General features: G+C 42.6%; 2 protein-coding genes across 3 annotated transcripts; one reads left to right on the forward strand and one right to left on the reverse strand.

Moving 5' to 3' along the window:
* Nucleotides 1–850: 850 nt before the first annotated feature.
* LOC104951187 (E3 ubiquitin-protein ligase MARCH6-like) lies at nt 851–5461 on the reverse strand. Its single transcript, XM_010777825.1, has 6 exons — nt 5272–5461; nt 4446–4580; nt 3906–3995; nt 2771–2903; nt 2285–2420; nt 851–1473 (listed from the first exon to the last, which is right to left on the reverse strand). Exons 1-6 carry the CDS (start codon nt 5431–5433, stop codon nt 1386–1388), a joined length of 744 nt encoding a protein of 247 aa, XP_010776127.1. The 5' UTR covers nt 5434–5461; the 3' UTR covers nt 851–1385.
* A 5402-nt stretch (nt 5462–10863) lies between these two features.
* LOC104951186 (polypyrimidine tract-binding protein 2-like) lies at nt 10864–16070 on the forward strand. 2 transcript variants are annotated; one of them, XR_798996.1, is made up of 6 exons: nt 10864–11616; nt 13029–13121; nt 13527–13743; nt 14449–14526; nt 15157–15706; nt 15740–16070. XR_798996.1 is itself a non-coding variant. In XM_010777824.1 (5 exons), the coding sequence occupies exons 1-5, from the start codon at nt 11499–11501 to the stop codon at nt 15284–15286; spliced, it is 636 nt and encodes a 211-aa protein (XP_010776126.1). In that variant the 5' UTR covers nt 10864–11498; the 3' UTR covers nt 15287–16070. The 2 variants fall into 2 exon arrangements, 1 of the variants encoding a protein (XP_010776126.1); XM_010777824.1 differs by having other exon boundaries at nt 15157–16070.
* The last annotated feature ends 2480 nt before the right edge of the window (nt 16071–18550 follow it).

An 18550-nucleotide genomic window follows, 5' to 3' on the forward strand; every position in this document is an offset into this window, starting at 1 on the left:
AGTTATAGCGTTACTTTGTTGAGAATGTGGCCATGTAATAAGCGGGATAATGTATGCACCTTCATGCCGATCTAGATCCCTCCGCTTCGCGTCGGGCTCCTGATCAGCCTGTCGGTGTTCTTTTCCCCATAATGACCGCGTCGCAGCACATTATCCCTTACGTATATGTGTAGTCATGTTGTGTCTCTATTAAGTATATCCATAATGTGTAGTCATGTTGTGTCTCTATTAAGTATATCCATGTATATGTGTCATTCTGTGTCACTTTTATCTGTCTTATGTTTCTTTGTAATTGCTTTGCCCCTTTTTGTACTCTGTGTGTTCGTTGCAAGTGTCTATGCAACTGTTTACTCAGCCTCTAGTTATTTGGATCCCTTTGTACTATTTTGGTGTCTCTTTGAAGTCGTGTGGCTTCTTTGAGGTTATTTTTAGTCACTTCCTGGTTGGTACTAGGGGTGTAAATCACAAGTTTCATCACAAAACCGAATGATATCAATAACAAATATGCTGATTTCAGTCTGCCATGATCCCATTTAGATTCAGGTGCCCATTTAACACATTTTCATCATGTCACAAAAGCAACTAACATTTGATTCGACAATTTTATTACAGGGCACTAGCAGACAAAAAACCCCGATCTTTCAGTTAGGCGGTGCACTTGGACGGATATGGAGACACAGACGTGCCATGGAAATCTTAATGTAAAGGTGTTTATGATGATATGTATCTGTTTTCACTTCAATATGAGTCTATTGAATTCATAATCATCGAATTGTAACACCCCTAGTTGGTACGTGTCGCTTTGAGTGATATTTTCTAGAAAAACGTAGGTGAAAAGTGTATCTTGTCATCTGTCTTTGTTTCATACAAGTTTTTTAGCTTTCAGGTTTAAATACAAAACTTCCACACCCAAATCAACCAGTTACAAAACATCCACATAATGCAGTCCCTCGTCTTTAAACACATGCGACAAGAGCAGATCAATTGTCAGTTTGATTTAATAAATTATACATACACTTTTAAGATATACAATGGTCATTGCATTATTCCATATCCGTCTTTCTTTTTTTTTTTAAGACAAAGTCTGCGTTCAAAGTATTTACACATGTACAATTATCAGGTAGCACTTTACAAAGCAAGGCATGAACGACAATGCAGATGTTGAGCTTCAAATCAAACTGCTACCCATCACCCTCATGGGGGTTTTCTCAGCTGTCCCATGATTATAATACATCGTCCCGTCCCTCGAGGGGGAACTCAAGAACGATATCCACCGATTGAGGTCCACGGACTGAAGTGAAAATCTAAATGAAGGGTGAGGTACAGGAGACAGGATGTACGCAGGGTGACGGGTGCAAACATGTGGCAACGAGTGACACAAACATCTACTCTGCGACGGGGATGGGGGGGGGCGCCGAGGCCACTCTGCCAGATTTACGCTCGTAGTTGACAAGCCTCTGACCAACCAGGTACCTGTGGAGAGGAGGATCACGTTATAATCACCTTTAAATTACAAACGGTTTCTACAGGTGTGTCGACGCTAAACGACCCTGTAACACTTACTAGTCCAAAATACCCTTTATACATCCCTCACGTACTTATGTATATATCATATTGTAGATTCAACATGTATATTTTCTACTTTTTTGTTTGTCTTTTTAATCTTTATTGTACAATGCCATGTCTTTTATGCTGCTGCAACACAAACATTTCCCACATTGGGATCAATAAAGTACTTCTGATCTTATTTCTTATGTTATAAAGTCACATTTTTATAACAATTAATAATGATAATAAGGCAATTTTATGTGATTATAAATTACTTTTAGGATTCATTGTTGGCTTACAGCAGAGTGAGAATATGATAATGTATTAAATCTTTGGGAATTATAATAGATAAGATCAGAAGTACTTCATTGATCCCAATGTGGGAAATGTGTTGTAGCTTAATACAAAGACATGGCATTGAACAATACAAATTAAAAGACTAGAAATAAACAAGAAAGTAGAAAATATACATGTTGAATTTACAAATTAACAATAACAAGACATAAAGCAAGTTATTATATATATATTAGCATGTGAGGGATGGAATATTAAATATTAAACTGAACATATAGATGTAAAATATGATAACGTATTATGAAATGCTTTAAATATGTTTTCATTATTGTTATTAAGCATATTTTGTTATGTTTGCTAAAAAAAACCTATAATTATACAGTGCTACAAGAAGATCATAACGCATTATAAGTATGTTTAAGATAATATAAAAGATGCTCACTTGTCGTTCTTGATGTGTTCGTAGAGGCGTTTGAACTGTCGGATCTGGAAGGACAGGATGCCGATGAGCGAGACGATCATCAGGAGGAACGGGTAGATTCTCCTCTGCATCAGGATCTCCATCTCTGGGGTCACTCCTGCAAAGCACATGAGCAATGTTCAGTTTAATATAGTATAAGTGAACAGCCCTTTAGCTAACACTGTAGTCACTGCAACAGTAGGGCTGCTCGATTATGGCAAAAATCATAATCTTATTATTTGGGTCAATAATTGATATCACGATTATCCATTTACTTTAAGCACATTTCAAAGTTCTTTACTTTCACTTGAGTAAAGAAGTTTAGTCAATACTTCTACTTTCACCAGAGTATTTTTAAACACGAGTATCTGTACTTCTACTTGAGTAAAGGATGTGTGTACTTTTGCCAGCTCTGCTAATAACATCTCAAATAAATACACGTTCTAATTGGTTCCTTTGTAAACTCACCCACGGCAGGAACCACCCCCGCAGCGATCACATACGGCACGCACAGCGACAGCAGCAGCACGGAGATGACGGGAGCCGCCAGTTTACGGATGATGAACTGCAGGTCGATGTTACGAATCCCATTGGCATAAACCTGAAGAGACGGGACACTTCATTACAATGTGGCGGCTTAAATTCCAGTTACGTTAGAGAGGCTAAGCTCGGCTATAAGCTGCGACACGTTTTCGATGAGAAGTCCATACTGAAGTAAGATAATTTGAAGATATTTAATAAACAAAATCAAAACACAATGACTTAGACGCAGGGGGGTCAAACTCAATTTCATCGCGGGCCACATCACCATTATGGTTGCACTCAAAGGGCCGGTTGTAACTTTAAGACTATATAAATATACACTACTGGTCAAAAGTTTGGACACACCTTGTCATTCAAAGGTTTTTGTTTATTTAAAAAAAATTATACTGTATATATAAAATATTCTGGATTATTTTACACTTTTTTGTTTACTAGATAATTCCATATGTGTTCTTTTATAGGTATTATTAAAATAAATAAACCACTTCGAATGAGAAGGTGTGTCCAAACTTTTGACTGGTAGTGTATAAATATAGAATAGATATTAAATAATGTATTATATTAAATTATTGCCTCTGCATTGGATTATTATCAGTTCAGGTAATAACTTCATAAATAACTACGTCTGAAAGCAGAAGTATGGCCAAATAATTGAAAGCAAATATTCAACAATTACACCAATTGTATTGAATATCATATTCTTTGCAAGCTCTTGCGGGCCACAAAAAATAAGGTTGCGGGCCGGATTTGGCCCACGGGCCTTGAGTTTGACACCCCTGAGGGACAAAAACAGTCAACAGAAAAAATGACAGCACACCCTCTGTCATGTAACAGGTGACCTATATACACAAACCACACCCATGTGACAAATACCAGAAGAGCTCAACAAATACAAATAAAAGTGACGTAAACATAATAATAATAATAATACAAATAATAACTCAGGCTAAATAGCATTTTGGCTCCTACATACACTGTAACTGATACCTCCTCTTGGAGCAGGAAGGAGTGCAAAGTCAGCTACAGAACACTGATTGGTGCATCTCTGTCTGAAACCCACCTGCTCAATAACAGTCTTCAGCCACCACTGAGGGCCCATCAGAGTGATAGCAGCGATGATTTTAGCATGGAGCACTCCCAGAGCCCAGTCCTGTGGGAAAACACACAGATCAACGGCTGAACGTGGAAACAGGAAATGACAATGTTGTAAACAAATGACGCTCTGCAGTTCATTCCTTCAAAAAGATCTTTTAGAATGATTACTCCCTTCCCCTAATCCACAGCCTTTCAAATCACGTGTGTGTCTGTGTCTCTGTCTGTCTGTCTGTCTGTCTGTCTGTCTGTCTGTCTGTCTGTCTGTCTGTCTGTCTGTCTGTCTGTCTGTCTGTCTGTCTGTGTGCGCGTGCGTGCGTCTGGGAGGGAGGGAGGGTTGCGTTTGTTTTGTTTTGTTTTATTTCTGTTTGTCTGTACTATTGTTATTATTTTTAGCTTCCATACGTATTCTGTATGAAAATGGTTGTACATGTTGTGTATTCATCTCAATAGAAATGTTTAGGAGCAAACAGGATGAAGGAACAATAACAACAAAGGGGGATCCTACCTGCCACGGGTAGAAGAGCGGCGTTTGGTCGAGCGGGACTCTGAGAGGAGCGACGATGACGAGCTCGAACAGCAGACCTAGGAGCAGCGGGATGACTCCGGCCACCAGCAGCGCGACCACCAGGGTCTTCAGAATCTGCCCAAACAGCGCGCGACGTACATGAACATGATTAATCAGAAAACTTCAAAGCTTCCTCAGAGTAAGGGGAGAAAATGCCCTTTTAAAATACAATAAACTAATGATAATGTTCCCCTTTAAACTGTGGGGTTTCTCTGGAAGTGTTTCCTTGTACGATGTGAGGGTCTAAGGACAGAGGGTCTAAGGACAGAGGGTCTAAGGACAGAGGGTAAGGGTCGTATTGCCGTACTGATATTCTGAACAAACTGTGAAGTCCACTGAGACAAATGTAATATTTGTGATATTGGGCTATATAAATAAACATTGATTGATTGATTGATTGATAATTTTCCAATTTCATATTTTTCCTGGGTTACATTTTTTAGAATATTTGTTCTGTATATGAAATGCTAGGGGTATTTTCTCACAGTCAGGGAGACGTTGATTAGGAACATTGATTTTGAATAGATTTTTATGTACAGGAAGCCAGGAAAATAGAATGTATCGTAGGACAGACTTGATCTGCTGGAAAATAGTAAAAAAAAAAAAAGCAGATACTGGCAATTTTAGATATCGGCTTATGATATTGTAACAAAACAAAAGTTGCAATTAGGCCCGACTCCAGACAAGCAGCTGGAGTGAGGATCTCAATCCCCTCCACAGCCCAGGTTTGGTGTGTTCCAGCGATGGAGGCTGAACATGGACTCACCATGAGCGTCCACTCCTGAACCTTGCGTGCGATGACGGTGCGACCCTGAGGCATCCAGGCCAGCAGCACGGAGACGCCGCGGATCGACAGCCAGCAGACGTACAGCCCGCACGCCGCCGTGTACAGCTCGTGGATTTTAGAGCTTCCCGTCCAGAAGGACATGAGCCAGCGCCCGGTGAACACTGAAACACACAAGGTGAGGTAAGCTACGTTTATTTATAAAGCATACTTTCAGACACAGAGGTAATTCAAAGTGCTTCACATCATCATTAACACTTAACAAGAAGACAACAGAAAGGAACACAATAAATAAACACAATGGAATTACAGATTCATCAAAAACATGCATAAAAGACATTAAAAACAACATTGTAAATACGGAAGGTGCTTTAAAGGCTTCTGGGTAAGCAGATGAAAAAAGTAGGGTTTTTAGCCGCGACTTAACCCTTGTGTTGTGTTCGGGTCTCCCGTGACCCGTTTCAAGTTACAATTATATAATAACTACGCTCTAGTTTTTTTTATGGGAACAAGGCTTCATGATATCCTCCACAACAGATTTATAAACACTACAAAACTGATTTTGACAATTTTAGCCAAGTCTGAAGGTCTCTAAAAAAAAAGTGTATAATTTGGTGTTGGGGTCCGGGGAGACCCAGCACAATTGTTTTGGGTCACTCGAGGTCAAATTTGGACCAATCAAGATTCCTCTTTGACTTTAGACACCCCCCCCCCTTCATCCACTGTAGCAATAATTTTTCGCAACATGCACCTGGTCTCCCCTCCCTCTGCCCCCCTCCCCCCATGGGAACTCCACCTTTCTCAAAGAATATTAACACTTGAACCTGAACTCACACATGCACGTGTGCAATATGTGGTGTAATGTGTTTTGGGGCCATAACATTAAATACAACATGCTTGTACGGTTATGAATGCATTATAAGTTAATTATGATGTAGTTAAAACAATATTGGATGATAGTCATTTTTTGTGTGTGTTTTGGACTGAGATAAATCATGGGTCAAAATGTCCCTGCGAACACCATGAACGGTAACAGCTTTCGAACAGAACACAAGGGTTATCAACATACAATACAAACCACATGTTGTGCAAACATACGCATGCAGCTGGTATCGATCAGTGTTCCTTAATTGACCTTTTGTGTGTCCGTATTGACATATGGTGAAGGTACATGGAGAGAGATAGAGGGTAAAGTAACCCGAGGCGTTTAAGACCCTGGCATTGAAATGATGGCCGCTGTAGCACAATGAATTTCACGCACAAGTGCACCAACGAGACATGCAGCCGGATCAATATGTGTTGTAGGTTGGACTTACAGCACTTAAAACCGCTATTGATCAGTGTGCCTTTTGGCTTTCGTAACTCATCGTGACCCCGGTCCATTTTCCAGCGAGTCCAAAGGTCTCAGGGTGAATAAGGTTAGGAAAATGACGATAAACAATCAACTCCGTGGAGGAAATACGGCAACTAAGAAAACTCTTGGATCCATTTTAGAGCCGAAGCCAGCGGTGGAGCGAGAGAGAAAGTGTTAAATCGTGTTACAAAAATAAATGAGGTTAGCAACATAAATCTTTCACGCTGATGTTGGAGAAGGTCAATAAGAATAACAATAGTGTGCTATGATTACCGTGTAATAGGGACTATAATAACTTTCCCATAATGCGATTTGTCAAAATGTCGTGAAATAAGGTGGAACTTTTATAGGGTGCTAATGACCTTTAGAAGAACTCAGAAACTACACCTGTGCTTTGACTTGAGGAAATAAATAAAATAATGTAGTTCTGAGCTTAAGCTGTCAAAAAAGTCCTTTCCCCTGTAGCTGCCAAAACAATGGATTTTGGGTTTGAAAATATGTATAATTCACACTGAAAACAAAATCCGCCCTTGGGTCATGTATCGACCTCCTGCAAAAACTTCATTCACAATATAACGTGTCCCAAAGATTCAATATGTTTCTTGTAATATTTAGTTATCACTAGTTATCTCTAGTTATCTTTCTGCTGTCGATTGTGTATTAGTTGTATCTATCTGAAGCTTATTTCACATACTATTGGCTTAAATCTGTGTTTCTTATGTATGCTGAAGAACATGCTGTGAGTACAGTTAACTGTTACCCTCTTTACTTACAGGTAGTGCCTACAAGTGATCAATACCTGCATGCTTCACCAGCAAAGCATATTTCCGGCCTAAGCTAGGCTAAATTGTATTTTATTTACCAGGAAAGTGTAATTTAGATTTAACATCTTGTTAGCAAAAAACTATTATTTTTCAGAAATATGCAAAGAGGGCTTTAAGGCCCTGCAATTAGTTCCCATGGTTACTAGCAACTGGAACTCAATGCTAAGATTGTGAATGTTACTATTATACATATTATGTATAATAGTAACATTCACAATCTTGTATTGTAATATAATTTCCTAATATTGAAGACATACATACATTAACTGGTTGTATGGAAGGCTTTAGATATTTACAAGTATATTAGTTAAACATAATCTGAGATTTTCTTTTATTACACCAAACACGGTACTTCAATGATGGCTAACTTAAAAAAGACTGTTCACATTCATAGTTGTTAAAGTGCTACGAAATGATATGAAAACGTTGTATCAACAGACTGGACGTCACTGTCAAATCAAACTCCCATTCAGAAAAGTAATCAAAACACAACGCATGTTAAAGCATAGAACTGGATGTCGGTATTTCAGACTTAATTAAAGTTAAACAATTCAGAATTACATTTCCAGTCTTCTTCATTTATGACGCACTTAACTTGAACAGCTTTCCCGATATGTTTTGTGATGCACTTTAAAATTATCCTACAATTATTACATTATCAGTATTACTGAGGCGCTAATGGGAAAAGCAATTACCTGAACCTACACATCGCTGAGTGTAAATTAGCTCGCCCTGCAGAGGCAATTACCGAGCGTCCTCTTCAATGAGTCGGTCTCGTGCTGCGCTCCCAACAAAGGGCTCAGCTTGTTGTGATACGGCCGTATAGGAGGAATTATGTGTGGTGTGTTTCTCTTTGATAAAGCAGGCGTGTGTATGACCAGCACGGCCTGACAGGGACTCTTTAATTCAACTCCCACTATCATCACGGTCAACAGCACGCAGCCTTTCAGCACCATTACACACCCTAATGGAACTGCATGTAATATATCCTCCCTACGCAAACCTTTTTTCTCTCCAACACAGAATTATCAACCTCCATTTCCTCCCTCCCCTCCCTTTCACCTGTCTCACTGAGTCTGGCGTCCTCCCTCCACACGTCTCCGTCTCTTTGTTGGAGAAAAGACGCCCACCGACTGAACACTTCCACTTGAGTGCTGAGTGGGAGAGAAACCGACTCCAGCCTCCACCTTGTGTCCGTTCTCCCTGCAGTCTTTACCTTGCACTTATCATTTCCATTTCTACATTAAACCTGAGTGCTCTGACACCCGGTTACAGGTTGAGTAACTAAAGTATATATTTGAGACTAAAGTTGTGCTTCAGACATATACTGTAAGAAATGCAGTTCATCTAGATTCATATGTCAAATAATAACTCTTACTGTAATATTGGAAATCGGGTATCGTATTGACCTTGGCAGTAAAAGTGTGTCAGCCGTGATACTGAATATCATGAAATGCCATTAAGAGGCTCATAAATGTTGATGAAAGACATTTGTAAGACTACTGACTCTACATTTAAATGATTAAAGCACATTGGAGAAATGGAAAACTTGTATTCTATTTTAGTGAAAACAAGTCCTCCAGATTAAACGTTATTTTAGTTTGTTCTATTCAAAAACACATTCAAGTCTTCAATGTTAAGGTTCAGTTTAGTCACACAAACAACTTGGTAAGATGGAGAAAAAATATATTAGTCTGGGTTGAATTTGTACTTCAAGTTCAGGATTTTTGTCAGTTGGCAATGGTTCAGTCACAGTTAGGTTGTATAAACACAGACACACAAAAAAAGCAGTCTCCTGTCTTTGTCTGATGTTTTCTTAAACCATCCTCTTTCCACTTTGTCTCTCTATAAAGTAATGCTTTGTTGTTCATGTCATAATTAATACACCTTGACAAGAGGACTGTGTCAAAAACACATGTTATTTTTTGGGTGTCGTTCTTCTTGGGAGGACAGTTTCTATTGTCACTTTTTGATAAAGCTTTTGAGGCGTTGTCCACCATTACATCATCTCATGAGTTTCCTAATGGCAGTTGGATTGTCGATGGCATTTCATTGATACTCTTTGGTAACTGGCGATAGCTACCAATATCTAGCAGGGGAAACAGAAGCCTTATCCATTACATTACATTACATGTCACTTGTTAGACGCTTTTAACCAAAGCGACTTCAATACTGTGGGCAATCCCCACAGGAGCAATTTGGGGTGAAGTGTCTCAGGGACACAACGACATGCTGACTGCAGTGGGGTTTGAACCTGTGACCCCCTGATCCGAACAGCAACGCACAACCCACTGCACCACACGCCTCCCTCTTCCGGTGTGGTTGCAAGATAGTTATCACTCTTCCTTTTGTGCCGTAAATAAAGCCTTTACTTTGTGCAGTCGCCATTTACGTCATAAGGATACGTTAAAGCAACGCCTTTTTAGGGTGTCAGGCCTCTGTTTCCAAAGTGAAGAATGAACTTTCAGGCGTAAGAGCAAAACATTGCACTGTCATGATCAAACACTAATCCTTCACTTGAGACTGGTGTTGAATTGTACAACAGAAATTCTGCTTGTTGAGCAGTTTGAGCCGTAAGGCCAGGAGCAGCGTACTGTAGGAGAAACAAAGCCTGGGTTTAGCTTCCCCAGACAACTTGGTGAGATCTGAGAAAATCACCTCAAAGCCGACATGGTGCCGACTGTTGTTTCTGCTACCTGCTGCGGTACATGTCAGCAGGTTTATGGCACATAAGCAGACAGTGCCAGACACAATATACAACCATGAGGGATTTACTAGTCTTTTAAAAATATGTGGATTCCAATGAGAGGCTGTCTTTTGGTCAAAGGTTGACAATGTGAGTTCAGATTTGTGATGAGCTGCATGCATTCAAAGCTCAAAGAGGTAGCAACATTCTTGCATCTAATAGTGTTTCAATTCTCAAAGAATCAGATGTACATGATTAGGCTAAGAGGTGGGACATAAGCTGGTTGACCAATCACAACAGAGCCGGCCAGCTAACCGATCAGAGCAGACTGGGCTCTGGTTTCAGACAGAGGGTGAAAAGAGGTGCTGCAGCACAGATAGTATGAGAAAAATAAAGAGCTTGTTGAACATTAAAGCATGGAGACATGTCCCAGGAGAGACACTACATACTGATATACACCTGAACATCAGCAGGAGAGGACTCTTTAAAGTAGAGACACTACATACTGATATACATCTGAACATCAGCAGGAGAGGACTCGTTAAAGTAGAGACACTACATACTGATATACACCTGAACATCAGCAGGAGAGGACTCTTTAAAGTAGAGACACTACATACTGATATACACCTGAACATCAGCAGGAGAGGACTCTTTAAAGTAGAGACACTACATACTGATATACACCTGAACATCAGCAGGNGTCCAGTCCTCAGGGTCTCTCAGTCCATAGGGTCTCCCAGTCCAGTCCTCAGGGTCTCTCAGTCCATAGGGTTTCCCAGTCCAGTCCTCAGGGTCTCTCAGTCCACAGGGTCTCCCAGTCCAGTCCTCAGGGTCTCAGGTATCAGGGTCTCCCAGTCCACTCCTCAGGGTCTTTAGTCCTCAGGGTCTCCCAGTACTCAGGGTCTCTAGTCTTTGGGGTTTCCCAGTCCTCGGGTCTCCCAGTCCAGTCCTCAGGGTCTCCCAGTCCTTGGGGTCTCCCAGTCCAGTCCTCAGGGTCTCAGGGGTCTCCCACTCCAGTCCTCAAGGTGTCTAGTCCTCAGGGTCTCTCAGTCCACAGGGTCTCCAGGTCCAGTCCTCAGGGTCTCAGGGGTCTCCCAGTCCAGTCCTCAGGGTCTCTAGTCCTCAGGGGTCTCCCAGTCCAATCCTCAGGGTCTCCTCTCCGGCTGTTATTTATGATTTTGGTGATCTGCTGTAAAGAATCCATATCTCTGACCTGCATTATCCAGTGTACTGACCTATATTTTATTTTTTGTCCCTCCCCTTCCTCCCCATTGGTTGATTTGCATTGCCTCCCCCTCCATGCTCCTCCCTCATTGGATCACTCCCTCATTAACTCTTCATCATGGGGGGACTCCTCCTCCTCCTCCTCCTCCTCTGGACTCTCTTCCTGTCTCACGCTGCTTGTTGCTCTTCTCTCCCTCTAAAGATGGTTACGCCCCAAAGTCTGTTTACCCTCTTCGGTATGTTATCCTGATCTCTCTCTATTGATCTCTGATCTCTCTCTATTGATCTCTCTCTCTCTCTGATCTCTCTCTATTGATCTCTGATCTCTCTCTATTGATCTCTCTATTGATCTCTCTCTCTCTGATCTCTCTCTATTGATCTCTGATCTCTCTCTCTGATCTCTCTCTATTGATCTCTCTATTGATCTCTCTCTCTCTGATCTCTCTCTATTGATCTCTGATCTCTCTCTATGATCTCTCTATTGATCTCTGATCTCTCTCTCTGATCTCTCTATTGATCTCTCTCTCTATTGATCTCTGATCTCTCTCTCTGATCTCTCTCTATTGATCTCTCTCTCTATTGATCTCTCTCTCTATTGATCTCTGATCTCTCTATTGATCTCTCTCTATTGATCTCTCTCTCTATTGATCTCTCTCTCTCTGATCTATTGATCTCTCTCTCTGAGATCTCTCTCTCTCTGATCTATTGATCTCTCTCTCTGATCTCTCTCTATTGATCTCTCTCTCTATTGATCTCTCTCTGAGCTCTCTCTATTGATCTCTCTATTGATCTCTCTCTCTGATCTATTGATCTCTCTCTCTCTCTGATCTATTGATCTCTTTATCTATTGATCTCTCTCTCTCTGATCTATTGATCTCTCTCTCTCTGATCTATTGATCTCTTTATCTATTGATCTCTTTATCTATTGATCTCTCTGACTCTACCTTCTCTTTATGCTCTATTTCTATCTTTGAGACATTTATCATTACTATTATTGATCATGGGAGGCCTGATCGTTATTAGGTGATATTTACGAAGTATACGTGATTTAAAGATCAGCGTTAATGCTTTTCAGTCGATTATGCTGCATCGTGAACAGCTCTGCAGGAGAGCTAGCTAACATTAGCTGTTATCGTTAGCTGTTAGCCATTAGCTGTTATTGTTAGCTGTTAGCCATTAGCTGTTATCCTTAGCTGTTAGCCATTAGCTGTTATCGTTAGCTGTTATCGTTAGCTGTTAGCCATTAGCTGCTATTGTTAGCTGTTAGCCATTAGCTGTTTCCATTAGCTGTTAGCCATTAGCTGTTTCCATTAGCTTTTATCGTACAACTCTGAGTAGCATTAAAATAAGTCAAATCCATATTGGTGGCCATAAATGTGATCGGGACATCTCTAATTATTATTATCTTAAGCCTTATGCATTTCTTTGCGCAGAGTAGCTTGTTTTGTTAATTTATGATATATTTGGGCTCCAGTTTATTTAGGTTAATTCTCACTACTTAGCCCTAACCCCCCCTAAACTTTAAAGCATGCAGTTTTTATCTCTGTTGAGGGTCTCTCTTCTCTCTCTCTCTCAGACCTGTTTCTCTCTGTGTTTCACGCTAACCTTCCTCCTCTAACGTCTCCTCCTCCTCCTCCTCCTGGTGCAGGAGTGTATGGTGATGTGCAGAGGGTGAAGATCCTCTACAACAAGAAGGACAGCGCTCTGATCCAGATGTCCGATGGGAACCAGGCGCAGCTCGGTAAGACAAGCATCCAAAGTATAATTTACCTGTGAATCTGAACGACTATCTGTATTATTTGGTGTGAATGCTAAGAGGCAACATCACATTTTGATTGGCTTCTTCTCCCAAAATGCAGAAATTCAGTTCAAACTTTAAGACATTCAGATCGATTAGGAATCTACGGCTATTACTCCTGACATCCATCACTCATAACTGCAGAAATATGAACCATAAGTCATCCAAACGTTTGTATTAAGTTCAGCGTTCAGCATTCACCAGTTTATTTTAGGCTAAATTAAGTTTAAAATAGGGCTTTCATTTTCATTTTGGTTTTCACTTCTTATTGACTTGTGAATTAAATGAAAGGATGTCTGATTGAGTTTAATGATTGAAGAACAACTCTAACGCCCCTCTGCTCCCCAGCCATGAGCCACCTGAACGGGCAGAAGATGAACGGGAAGATCATCCGCGTGACGCTCTCTAAGCACCAGACGGTGGCGCTGCCTCGCGACGGGCTGGACGACCAGGGCCTCACCAAGGACTTCAACAACTCCCCCCTGCACCGCTTCAAGAAGCCCGGGTCCAAGAACTTCCAGAACATCTTCCCCCCCTCTGCCACGCTGCACCTCTCCAACGTGCCGTGAGTACCAGCTGACGGAGGCTCAGAGTCATGCTATAGAAATATCACTACATGCTTTATCCAAAGACAAAAAGACCCCTTCACTTCCTGTCTGTAGACGCAAACAAACACTCTCCAGTGTCAGCAATTCACTCAAAGAGTCCATCTCTTATGAAATGTAGACTACATTTATTACGGAGTTTATGTCCGAGCCAACAGACTCTCAGATCGTTGGCTACTGAGAGAAATGCAAAATACATCGCATGTAGTACGACACAAACCTCCGCTGGGGATTTTCAAAACAAAATACAGTAAAGCTATGGTCGCAGGCCCAAGTTTAGCTCTCTGAGGTCTGAGCCATTTTTTCACGTTAGGCTCGCTTGGGCTTTTTTTGTAAAAATGCTATTAAAACATTAACCTTGGTGACCATCTAGTGGAGCCTCGCAGATGGGGGTGCTGCAGCACCCCCGTCCATTCGCTGTCTCGCAGACGTCCCACCAACACGGCCCCCAGACCCCACGCAGCATTCTCATCTGTTTGTCATTACTGGTGTCCTTTTCTGGTTGCTAACATGCCACTGTAACACATAGTCACTGATGTTCCAGTCACTTATAACTGTGTAAACCCAACCAGATGAATGCTACCGCGTTAGCTTCTGTTAAAGCCAGCCCTCTGTTAGAGCTCTGTACAGATTATATAACGTGTGATTTAACATCTCTTTAACAGCCAGGACGTGACGGAGGAGGACCTGCGGCTCCTCTTCTCCAACGCCGGAGGAACCGTCAAGGCTTTCAAGTTTTTCCAGTACGTACGACGAGCCCTCTGTAACAACATCAGACACTCTTTAGACTTAAAACACATCATGGGGTTTTATGTCTTGTAATTGAAAGACTCCCTATTCTCCTCTTCGTAGTTCTATAGGTGTTAGTGCATGTAAAGGGTCTGCAGAGGCTAAATAGTGACATCACTATGGAACACTCCTATTGGCTAGCGCTCTAACACATTGCACGTGATAGGCTAAGGGGCGGGACATCTATAAGCTGGTTGACCAATCACAACAGAGCCGGCCAGCTAACCAATCAGAGCAGACTGGGCTCTGGTTTCAGACAGAGGGTGAAAAGAGGTGCTGCAGCACAGGCAGTGAGAGAAACACAAAGGTCTTTCTGAAAATTAAAGCATGGAGGCGTGATAAGAACCTGAACAAGAGGAGAATAAGGAAATGAGCTTGATTGTATCCCATCTTGGAACAATCAGTTGATCCTGCTGTAGTTTTATTTCCTGGACGCAGCTAGTGCTATTTGTTGTCTCCTGTGGTTAGCTTCACTTTATAAGTTGTGTTTATATAGCATTACAGCATGGCTCAGGACATCTTAGTCCAGTGAAACCCTGATGATTGATGTCTCCTGAGGTCCTCACTGTGTCTTCTTGCTCCAGGGACCGTAAGATGGCTCTGATCCAGATGACCACGGTGGAGGAGGCCATCCAGGCTCTGATCGACCTTCACAACTACAACATGGGGGGCAGCCAGCACCTCAGGGTGTCCTTCTCCAAGTCCACCATCTAACCCTCTACCGACCATTCCTCCAGAGACTGATGGACGCTCTGTAGTTTGATGTTTCTCTGTTAAAGATACTCCTGTGCCTTATGGATGTCTCCCTGTTTCTACTCCTCAGCCCCCCTATGCTTTCAGGCACATCGGTATTGGGTTTTTTGTTTAGATCCATCACTCTTCTTCTTTAGTTTCTGAGCAGGGGAATATTCCTGACTCTTATTCCACCTGTCCGTCAGTATCCGTGTTTCCGAAGGCTTTCCATAGCGGTGTGTGTGTGTGTGTGTGTGTGTGGCGTTGGCATGCAGGTGACAGGAAGTGATGCATGAAGACTATCTCCTGTGGCTTCTAAGTACTGGGAGAGCTCCTCTGTGGACCAAAGTCTCTGTGCCTTTAGTGTTCCCCCCCAGAGACCCGGTGGAAAGACCCTCGAAGGAGAGACTCCTCCCACTGGAAAGACCCCCAAAGGAGAGACTCCTCCCACTGGAAAGACCCCCAAAGGAGAGACTCCTCCCACTGGAAAGACCCCCAAAAGAGCGATTCCTCCCACTGGAAGATCCCCAAAAGGAGAGACCCCCAAAGGAAAGACCCCCAAAGGAGAGACTCCTCCCACTGGAAAGACCCCCAAAGGAGAGACTCCTCCCAAAGGAGAGACCCCAGGACCCCCGTGTGTTGATGAAGTGTTTCTGTTTTCTACCGCTGAGATTAAAGGAGAGTTCTTTTCTAACGGGACGTCTGCTTCCTGCTTCCAGCTCCTCTGTATCTGTAGCATGCTTAATAAAATATTCTGTAGCTCTCACCTCTCCGTCTCTCTCTCTCTCTCTCTCTCTCTGAAGCCTCTCCAGTCTCACCCCCCTTCAGTCTCGTCTGATGTCTCCTCTCTCCTTTGGGAGTTTCCTAATCTGTCTCCTCTCACCTTCATCACTTACACACTTTTTACACAATCAGCTTTTAATCACAAAAAAGTCAGCAATTAGAGAGGAGGAAAGGAAACGATGAACAACACAGGAGCAAAGAAAGAGACACACCATACACACACACACACACACACACAACACACACACACACACAGAAACACGCAGAAACACCATGCACACACACACAGCAACACCATGCACACACACACACAGCAACACCATGCACACACACACACACACACACACACACACACACACACACACACACACACACACACACACACACACACACACACACACATACACACATACAGAAACCCCATACACACACACACACAGAAACGCCATACACACACAAAAACACCATGCACACACACACACAAACACCATGCACACACACACACACAGAAGCACCATGCACACACACACACAGAAACACCATGCACACACACACACAGAAACACCATGCACACACACAGAAACACCATGCACATACACACACACACACCACACACACACACACACACACACACACACACACACAGAAACACCATGCACACACACACAGAAACACCATGCACACACACACACACAGAAACACCATGCACACACACAGAAACACCATGCACACACACACACATATACACACACAGAAACCCCATACACATACGCACACACACAGAAACACCATGCACACACACACACACACACACACACACACATACACACACAGAAACCCCATACACATACGCACACACACAGAAACACCATGCACACACACACACACACACACAGAAACCCCATACACATACGCACACACACAGAAACACCATGCGCACACACACATATACACACACACAGAAACACCATGCACACACACAGAAACACCATGCACACATGTCTTTGTTGAAGAGCTTAAACTCAGGTGAGTGTTATGTTTTTATTTTGTCTTTCCTCTGCTCAGGTCACATGACCTGCTGTGGCTCCGCCCCTCCTCAGGTGTCACACCTGATTAGTGTATAGAGGAAGGCTGGAGGAGAGGAGCAGCTCTTTGTTATGTCACTTCTTCTGGCTCAGTCTTTAGTATTGAGTACCTGGTAGTCTCGTTTTTGAGTTTATTCATTTATTTTAATTCAGGAGGAGTTCTGGGTCCTTTCGGCCAGTCCTCCAGACGGGTCCCCTTTAAGTTAGAGTGCTTTAGAAGTGTTCAATAAGATCATGTGGTTGCTGTAAACTATCAGGTTTTAATACATGCTGCGGGTCAGTAAAGCCCCGGCCACACGAGGACGATAACTCAAACGGACCGCAATCCTTATTTTCAAAAGAGTCTTCCGTCCACACGCAACAGGCAACAGAAACGTGTCCATTCACACGAGACCACTCCAAAGCGCCGGAGAAGCTGTAGTACATATGCCAGGCCTGTAAGTGGAACTGTAGTCCTACCACAAAAGCAGCAAAGAAGACTTCCCGCGCATGGTTCATGGTTGCCATGGTTGCCCTTCTGTTTATTCTCCGCTGTGGCTCTTTTTCTCCCTCCCCGAGGCAAGCGTTTGCTCCTGCTGTAATTCTCTCCAGTTTGCCACCAGCAGATGACAAACACCCACCTCTCCGCCTCTTCCAAGGGACGAGGGGACTGTGCGGCAGAGTTTCAGTTAGATTTTTTTTCGCAGGTCAACATGTGCTCTTAAGCCCCGCGGACCCGGTTACGGGGCCGAAATTCTGTCATTTGCAGGAAACAACGTCTAACCTCTTAAGCCCCAAGCCAGTTTTTCAGGTTTCAGGCTCGAAAATGACATTCCCAGAACAAATGACCATATCTTCTAAAAGGGTTAAATTAATAATCTTTTTTCTCAAAGTAATGATAAACCTGTGAGTTGGATGTAGAAAACTCAGAATCAATATAGATGTTTTTTATTTTAAAGCCTAGAAGTGATCCTTCGTTAGCGTGAAGAGTCTGCTAAGCTTTATGCGGTCCGCAGTACCTGAGCGTGCTCCACTAGCACCCCCAACTTCAAAATTCTGGGCTATATAAAAATCGCTGGCCCGCGATAGTGTCTATTGGATACATTTTGGCCCTTGGACAAATGTAGTTGGTGATCCCTGCCCCACGCTGTACATATCCGGCATGAATCGCTGGAAGGTTTGGGAAGCTTTGTTTCGTGAAAGGCTGGCAGAGGGTGCGGCCTCTGGGTGTTCACACATCAGAGTACCCAGGAAGTAAACCATAGAAAAAGAGAAATCTCCAACGTTCTCTGAGGCGTTCTGGGGCAGCATAGACAGGTCTTCTCTGTGTTAGAGTTTTACTCCCTACAGGGTGTACTTTGAGGGTTTGTGACTCTGCAGACCGTTTACATACAGAAGC

Source organism: Notothenia coriiceps, unplaced genomic scaffold (genome assembly GCF_000735185.1).
Source record: "Notothenia coriiceps isolate Sejong01 unplaced genomic scaffold, NC01 NC01_scaffold00018643, whole genome shotgun sequence".
NCBI classification, from domain to species: Eukaryota; Metazoa; Chordata; class Actinopteri; order Perciformes; family Nototheniidae; genus Notothenia; species Notothenia coriiceps.